Source organism: Lathyrus oleraceus, chromosome 2 (genome assembly GCF_024323335.1).
Source record: "Lathyrus oleraceus cultivar Zhongwan6 chromosome 2, CAAS_Psat_ZW6_1.0, whole genome shotgun sequence".
In the NCBI taxonomy this organism is placed as follows: domain Eukaryota; kingdom Viridiplantae; phylum Streptophyta; class Magnoliopsida; order Fabales; family Fabaceae; genus Lathyrus; species Lathyrus oleraceus.
Window position 1 is genome coordinate 36,657,660 of NC_066580.1, and position 9,177 is coordinate 36,666,836.

Consider the following 9,177-nt stretch of genomic DNA (forward strand, 5'->3'; position numbering starts at 1 on the left):
GGGGTACAATAGGAATGACATGTCTTTTAAAGTTCAAATTGTTTCAAATGGATGTTAAAAGTGCCTTCCTAAATGGCTATTTAAATGAAGATGTGTATGTTGAACAACCAAAAGGATTTATTGATCCTACATTCTCAAATCATGTGTACAAATTAAAGAAGGCATTATATGGTTTAAAACAAGCTCCAAGAGCTTGATCCTACATTCCCATACCTTTTATGCTTGCACATATGCAATCTATTAATCACAGGACCACATATGTTATCTGCATCGGAGGGTTAATCACCTCTTTAGCCCTTACGATGAATCTTCATGCCGAGCTGGCCACGCTAGTGCCATTGCCCACACCTTTTCTTGATAAGGATGCCTGCCACAATATGCACATGATAAGTAACAGACAAGATGGCATTAATTATTTGATGGTTAGAAATAAATATGTTAAGAGTATTATCCTTCCTTGCTCCGCAAGGATTGATGTCCAAAATATGCATAATTGGGCTTTTGATTTAAATGCCCCAGAACCTGGAGATAACATTGACGCTCAGGTTAATGAGGGCCATTAAACCGATGATGATTATGATGATATGGAGCATGGTGCTCCCGAATCCTCTACACATGCACACACCGCATACGGTACTTCTAACACTTTTGCAGGTACGTCCTCCAGACACCAGCCCCGTATGAGGGATGATTATGCCGCTATCAAGAGCTCCCTTGACGATGTCCTTGCTGAAATGCGACAATGCAACACATTGGTTTCCGCATGCGATTAGATGATGCACGACATACAAGCTTAATATCTTGAGATGATGACACACATCCAGTAGATCCAGAAGCACCATCATAACTATGCTGGCAGGACTGAGTACAACATGTCGGGCTTGATTGACAAGATGGAGGTTATGAGGGTACGTGTGGAGGATTTGCAAGAATACATCCATCATGTGGGTATGCCGCCTTACCATCATGGACGAGGTGGGCATGGACAAGCATGAGGCAGAGGCCATCAGTAGCCGTCATTTTTAGGTTTTTAGTTCTTTTTCCACCTTCTATCAAAACATTGGGGACAATGTTTGGTTTAAGAGTGGGTGTAATACCCCAAAATTTGCCCCCCTCATGCATGCATTCATTTTTAGGTCATTTAACATTTCATATTGCATTTCATCATGTCAACCGGAATTAGATCCAAGAAACTTGAATATCATCCAAGACACTTTGTGGGTCCTATCTGGGTGATCAGTCAACACAAGGGAATGGCTTGAGATACTTCCAACATGTTCAAATGGGGTCTATTCATCAGTCAAAACGTTAATCTTAAAGGAGCAAAAGTTTGTTCATGAACTGTCATGCTCGCTAGGCGAAGCCCACGCGTTTAAAATAAATAAATAAATAAAAATAAAAAATAAAAAAAATAAAAAAAACGAAAAAAAAACGAAAAAGAAATAAAAAAATAAAAAAAAATATAACAGAAAAATCTTCGATTTGGACCCCTCTCATTTGAGCCCACAAAGTCACAAAAATCAGGTTATAAATTCTAGACTTCCATCTCCCAAAAAACCCTGGGAAAAAAGATAGTGAGAGAAGAGCTAACAGAGTTCAGAGCAACCTCTAGAGACTGAAAGGAACTCATCTGCAAAGAGCCAATTCCATCTCATATAAACCCTCAGATTGCTTTGCAAACCCAACCGGGCAATTCAATTTCATTCGATCTCTCCAATCAGGTTTGCCCTATTTCCATTACTCTATGCTTTCAATTTGAATGCTCTGAATGTATGAGGTATTATGGGTGAATTTGGAAGAGTGGGTATCGTTAGGTTTTGCATGTGGGCACATGTTTTAGTATGTATGTTATGTCTTGATGTGTGGAACCTTGCCCCCTGACTTTGAATTTTGATACCCTTTTGATGCATGTGTTTAACAAGAGGTTTAGGCCTCCTACACTTGGTTGCTTTTTGTGAGCTCTTTTTGTGAATTTTAATGGCATGATTCATGTGGTTACATTTTGATTTGGGGCAACTCTTGATTGCGCCCCATCTTGTCACTCTAACCTGTTTGTTGAGTTTTTTGTGAGGGCTCACATGACTCCTGAAAGGATAACTTGCTTGGCATTCCACTTTATTTGTGGGATACCATTTGGAGATTTATTCCGATTACCTGTATTGACTTGCTTTCTTTGATGGTGCCAGCTCGAGAGATCTCTGGGTTTCTTGCTTCTTTAGTTGTTATTACTTCGGATTTTTATCCGTGTGGTAGATCTCTTGATCCTTTATCTTTCCCGCATTTTACCGCTTTCTTAGCTAGAAGACCTCAATAGGAGGCAATGTTTTCTTTTGTTTGTTTACTTTTGTGCCCAAAGACCTCCAAGAAGAGGCATCAGTGCTAAAGACCTCCCTGAAGAGGCAATTGGCGGATAAAAGGGATTAGTAGTCAATCCCCCGTTATTCAGTGTGTCGTTCTTTAAGATCACACTACGTGTCGATGCTTTAGAACAAAAGTCCATGATCTTTTGTCCGGTCAGTCAGTGGAGAGGGTTCCACCTTTCTGAATTCCCACTTTTTGTCATGAGCTCACCCTGTCCAGGGTTGAGAGCTATGAGGTCTTATCCTCATTACCCTTTTGATCTGCTCACCCTGACGTTCAATGTCAGTGGTTAAGAGCCCGTTTGATTACACTTCCACGGCTTGTTTGTCGAGGTTGATATGACCCCTCTTGACTAAAGCCCTACCCCTGTATGTTTGAGCCCCCTCGTTGGTGCGTGTACTTTATGCATATTTGTTTTGTATGGTGTGATCGTCTCCCCATAGGATTGCTAGGCTTCGTATAGTCTCTCGTTTGCATGTCAATTAAGGTAGCACTGTTCCTTCATCTAGGACTTCCTTTTTGCATGAGCATTCCTAAAACACAAACAAACTCATTGGTTTTTCTTCTCCTAAGAACACGTTAACTCCTTCTACTACAGGTGAGTAAGTCTCCAAAGGTCGAGCATCCGGTAGACTGCGTAGTAACGTCGTTCATCTAAAAAACACAACCCTTAACCCGTAGGTAGCCGAACTACGGTTTGCTCTGATTCTCATTCCAGATGAGATACGTAGGCATAAGACGCGATGTCTTAGCGAGCACACTCCTCTTTAACCCATAGGTAGCCGAGCTACGAAGACTCTGATTCTCATATTCAGATGAGATACGTATGCAGTGGATGCGACATCCGTGCGAGTCATTTTCTTTTGACCCCTCTTTTAGTAAATAGTACATTAGATAAACCCACACCCTTTAGACAAGAACAACAAAAGTGGATCCCGTAGAGTACTACGGATGCGTAGGGGTGCTAATACCTTCCCTTCGCATAATCGGCTCCCGAACCCAAGATTTGGTTGCGAGACGTTGTCTTTTCCTATCCTTTTTCCAGGTTTACTTCGAGCGTTTCCTTTCCCTCCTTTGGGATAAATAACGCACAGTGGTGACTCTTCTGTCATTTCTTTCTCGCTGGGTGTTTTTTCGCATACTAATATTTTTTAGGTTGTGACAGTGGGGGAGGAACTTTTATCGCTTTCTATATTTGCTTTAGTTACTGCTTTCTAGTTTAATTTTTGTTTTCATTTTATTTGCTTCTGGTCGAGTTACAACATGTGTTGTCGAGTCTTGTTCGCATGATTGTTTTTCACTTGTTATCGAATTCCCTTAGATTTGACCCCAACAATTTTTTTCTACTTTGATTCATTACACACACTTGAAAATCTGTAGGTTGTTACACTTTAGGCTTGTTAGAAAAACATGGGAAATTTCAGTAACACTGATACCATTCTGATACCCTAAACCTCCTCGTTATGTGATATCAATTTGAGTAACCATTATGCCAACACCTTAGGATCTGAGTTTTCAAAGTATCTCCTAAGTAGTTTATAATAGCAGTCAACGCCATCCTTATGCATGCACTACGTAAGTAACCGATGCAAATATCTGTATGATCTCTAAGCCAAATTGAAAAGAAACTGGAAAAAATATATATTGAGATAGAACAAAAACGAACGATAGGATATGTTCCCTCTAAGTTAGGTGGTTCTCACCCAACCATTTTGCCTAACGGAGCAGACTCTTTGAATTCGATGAGCCGAGAATAAAAAAGAGAAAAAAAGTTCAAAATGAGATCATTAGACACTAACAGGTTAACTTACTATGTACGAGAAGGGATAACAGTCTTAATGTGATTGCACTTGAATGAAAAGGAGTGAAAGAGAACGAGGGACATATGGTAAGTTATAATGGCATGATTCAGAATAGTTCGCATAAAGATGGAGTTTTTTAAAAATAAATTATGTCGTTACGATATCCTTGGTCCTGATTTCTATTCCCAATTGATTAACATAACCTAGTATTCGCATACGATTAGAGTGTTATGTGTTTTTGTTTTGAACTGCGCTTAATTCATTTTTATCCGAGTTGGTTTATTGCTTGAGGATAAGCAATGGTCTAAGTATGAGGGAGTTTGATAGCGTGAAAATGCATCATGTTTTTAGGCTCGTTTCGCATGTTATTTATCATTATTTTATTATGTTTTGTCGTTGTTACGTCTTGTTCTGTCCGTGTTTCAGGTACTTGTTGATTACAGAGCATATGCGTGTACAAAGCGAAAAAGAGGAGCAAAATGGTGAAGAAAAGTGCAAAAATGCAGCATTCTGGTGCTTGGAGTTACCCATAGCCTTATGGCGTCCGCCATGGAACAAGGACACGTCATCCCTTCATTTAAAGCTCTTGGCGATCGCCTTGAGCCTTATGGCAACCACCATATTCCTACAGTAACAGAATGTGTGGAAGTGGGTTAGACTCACTCCTTCCCACTTCCCTACTTTTCCTCAACCATTTTGGAACGTGAATGAAGAAGCTTCTCATGATATAACTCTATATAAGACACCCTTATACCTAGTTTTCGATATACAGAGGTAGAGGCGAAGCGTTGTCGGTTTAGTTTTAACACAATTTATATTTTCAAGTGATAATCACTCGATGGAGTGATTACCACGCACTAGTTTTAAGATATGCTTGTACTCTTGGATCAACAATATTTCCATTTTAATTGAAGTTATTACAATTCTGTTTTACTTCCAGTCTTGCATTTATTTTTCCGCATTTACAAGTTCTTTATTATAGTACTTTATTATTATTGATATCATATTCTATAAGTGTTTAAGCATGTTATTTTTAATTGTAATTAATATGTTTAAGTTGTTTTCAATTAAGTTCAGTCTAGTTAAACCGTTTGAGTCCGTTCTGTGAGGATCGTCGTTTCTGACGGGACTCGGTAATGAGAATTTTTTTTTTAAATATCCAAAATTTTCAAAAAAATTTCAAAAATATCCAATTTTTCAAATTAATTACACAAATGGCCAAAATTGACCATTTTTTACACTTAGGCGCCACCCTAGTTGGCGCCTACCCTTAATGGGTAGGGCAAGTCGCCACTAGGAGTGGCGCCTATGCCCAATCCATTTTTTTTTTTTTTTTTTTTTTAATGTTATTTTTTTTGTTTTTTAAATTTTTTTTTATTTATAAATTTATGTTTTTTATTAAGTATATTAATTTATGTTAACACATATATATAAATAAATTTTTTTACAAGATATATATATATATATATATATATATATATATATATATATATATATATATATATATATATATATATATATATATATATATATATATATATATATATATATATATTAATTTATATATATATATATATTAATATAATTTATAAGTAATTAATATTATTTGTAAATTTTTGGAAAAAAAATTAATTTATATATGTATAAAGATATGATAGACAATATTTTTAAAGATAAAGATAAAGATATAAAGATAATAAACAGAAAATATTTTTATTTAAATAATAGACAAGACAAATATTACAAAGATATGATTAATCACATATGATGCGGTCCCTTGTACGATCCGCACGGGGGAGGTCTAGTTACTCGCCTAGACGGTTCACGTGGTGGTGGTGCTTCCCTATTACCACCCCTTGCCCTAACGCGCCCCCTTGCCGCTTGCCGTTGTGGTTCGGTCGAAGTCCCTTCAGTGCTGTAGGAAAGACGGGTCCCCTCTGCGCCCTCGAAGCTTTGTCTTGGTGGGACAAACTGACTACTGCTGGGTGCGCCCTCGAATTGTGGTCTTTGGTAGTTTAGGGTTGAATCGGGTTGGCCAAAGTGCAATGTTTGTTGTGGTGTGTAGTAGTCCTGTTGGTAGTCCTCTTGTATACCCGTGTCGGGGCTAGGTGGAGGACTGGAAGAGCTTGGGAAATTGTCGTGTTGGAAGTGTTGGGATTGGTGGAAGTAGGGGGATTGATATTGTGGTAGGTGTTGGGACTGTTGATGGTGGTGGGAATGTTGAGTTTGTTGTTGGTAGTCTTCATGGTATTGGGATTGAGTTTGTGGTATGTATTGTTGATTTGGTTGGGGGGTGGACATGTGTTGTGGTTGTTGTTGTTGGTAATATGGTGGTGGTGGTTGTTGTTGGTAATAAGGTGGTGGTGGTTGTTGTTGGTAAAATGGTTGTGGTGGTTGTTGTTGGTAATAAGGTGGTGGTTGTTGTTGTTGGGAATACTGTGGTGGTTGTTGTTGTTGGAAATATGGCTGTTGCATCCGGGGATCGTCCAAATAGAACGGGTCAGACACAATCATTTCTGGATTGGTATTTGCTCTATACCATTCCACATATTCCCTTGTCGGCTTCATTTTGTTGGGCGCCACCGGAAATTGTAGAACATAGTGGGCACGGTCTTTCCACATTTTTCGAAACTCCTTAGCAAATTCCTTCCAATTTTGGGCATACCACTGGTGGCTGACTTTTTTTAGATGCCAAGGTTCCATAGACATTGGGGGGCCTGGGATTTCTTGATGCATTCCGAATTGAAGCTTGACACGGTCACTTTGGTGCATCTCCACAGTGGTGAACCGCATTATGGCCGTTTTTGCTGTCCAAACAGCTGCATCTTCGGGGTTGGGTTGATGTTCCAATCCCAAATATGGCCTCCAAATAAACTGCAAAGAAAAAAGTAAATATGTTATTTATCGAGAATGCATGACATTAATAAATCAGTTAGAAGTTGAGTGATTTAGTGGTAATACATCCTGTGCTCGGAGACGATCCAACAGTTGACGATAAAATATAATTTTATTTTTGGGGGTAAGACTGTAATCCAGTCCGGTTGTAATGAACCTAAACAAAAAAAGATAAATAATATTAGTTACAAATATTTATAGAATAAATATACAAAATGAAATAAGATCATAAATTTACCTAGTTGCGTAGGGGAAGGAGTAGTCATTAGGATTTTCTGGGGCTAGCCTCGGCAATCTCCACCACCCCCATGTTTGAAGCAAAAAAGCACATCCAGAAAATGTACAGTGCTCATTTTGTGCATTTTTACACAAAGAGCTATATAGGAATGCTAATACTGCAGAACCCCAACTATATGTGCTTATTCTATCAATGTCCCCGAGCAAACTCAAGTACATAAAATTTATGCTATTTCCCGTCCCTTCGGGAAATAGCAAGTTCCCAAACAATAGCATAATGTAAACCCGGGTTTTTATGACTTTTTCTTGTTCGGAGGATTCCTCAGTCAAAGTTATGGAGTCGTGGTACAATTGTAGGCTAGATAATTTAATACCCTGACCCCTTGCTTTGGCAGACCCCTCACCCTCGACCAGATCTACCCCCAACATTTGAACACATATTTGGTTAGGCTGTTGAACATTTCCGGTCACAGGCTTACCATCTATTCTAAGACCTAAAAGCATGTACACGTCCTCTAATGTGACGGTACATTCACCAGTTGGTAGGTGAAAGGTGTGTGTCTCAGGTCTCCAACGTTCACACAGAGCCAAAATGAATTTGGCATCAATGGTGGCATTTACGACATGCATTACATGACCGAAACCCGCACGCTCTATGTAAGGTACGCACCATGGGTCTGGATAAGGCATTGGGTGTGAACGTTGACGAAATTTCTTGGGATCCTTTAAAAACAAACAATATAAAAAATCATTATATTGGAATTTTAAAAAACTAATTACAAACATACGAAAGAGGCAATGTTCAAGAAAAACTTACGAATGAGGCAATGTTTGCCCTAGTTCCTCTGTGTTCTTGGCCCATGGTAAGAAGCGACATGACTGCAATGTAGGAAGAAGCTTGGTGGATGAGAAGTTTCGCCTGAGTTCTCTGAATAAAAGTGTTAGTGGTTGATGAAAACTTGCAAGAATGACCCTCTATTTATACTCGTTTTCAAGTAGACTGAATATGCAAAAATGTGACAAGTGTAAGGCATGCGTGGTAGTGTTGGCATGCATTGGTGGAATCTGATGATGCAGAAACGTGACAAGTGTAAGGCATGCGTGGGAATCTTGCAGAATAGGTGCAGACTAGGTGGCAGTGTTGGCATGCATAGGTGCAGACTAGGTGGGGAACAGGCATGCATGGGAATCTCTGAGACTAAGTTCAGGCTAGGTGGATAGGTTGGCATGCATTAGTACAGACTAGGTGGGAGTGTTGCATTCAAGGGTGTGACACGTGTAAGGCATGCGTGGGAATCTCTGAGACTTGGTGGTGAAGACTTGATGGGGAACAGGCATGCATGGGAATCTCTGAGACTAAGTTCAGGCTAGGTGGATAGGTTGGCATGCATTAGTACATACTAGGTGGGAGTGTTGCATTCAAGGGTGTGACACGTGTAAGGCATGCGTGGGAATCTCTGAGACTTGGTGGTGAAGACTTGATGGGGAACAGGCATGCATGGGAATCTCTGAGGTATTCACAATATCTTCACAGCCAATAATGATAAACACATATATTCACAGCAATCTTCAGTAAGATTCTTGCAGTATAAATATTCACACACATTTTCGCAAAGGTATTCACAATATCTTCACAGCAATCTTCACAAAACCTTGACAATATCTTCACAAAACCTTCACAAAACCTTCACAAAACCTTCACAAAACCTTCACAAAACCTTCACAAAACCTTCACAATGTCTTCACAAAACATGTCATCTTCTTCACAATACAAAGTCAAAGCTCACGTCAACGGTGAGACTTATGAATGTGATATGTCTGGCTTCCTATTTAGAAACACCGAATGCACTCGGTTTTGTCTAAATAGAGGAGCTGACTTCTC

General features: G+C 39.2%; 1 protein-coding gene across 1 annotated transcript; it reads right to left on the reverse strand.

Moving 5' to 3' along the window:
* Window positions 1-6,747: 6,747 nt before the first annotated feature.
* On the reverse strand, window positions 6,748-8,228 carry LOC127121092 (protein MAIN-LIKE 2-like). The gene is made up of 3 exons (XM_051051695.1): window positions 8,113-8,228; window positions 7,297-8,018; window positions 6,748-7,215 (listed from the first exon to the last, which is right to left on the reverse strand). The coding sequence occupies exons 1-3, from the start codon at window positions 8,170-8,172 to the stop codon at window positions 7,092-7,094; spliced, it is 906 nt and encodes a 301-aa protein (XP_050907652.1). The 5' UTR covers window positions 8,173-8,228; the 3' UTR covers window positions 6,748-7,091.
* Between the last annotated feature and the right edge of the window lie 949 nt (window positions 8,229-9,177).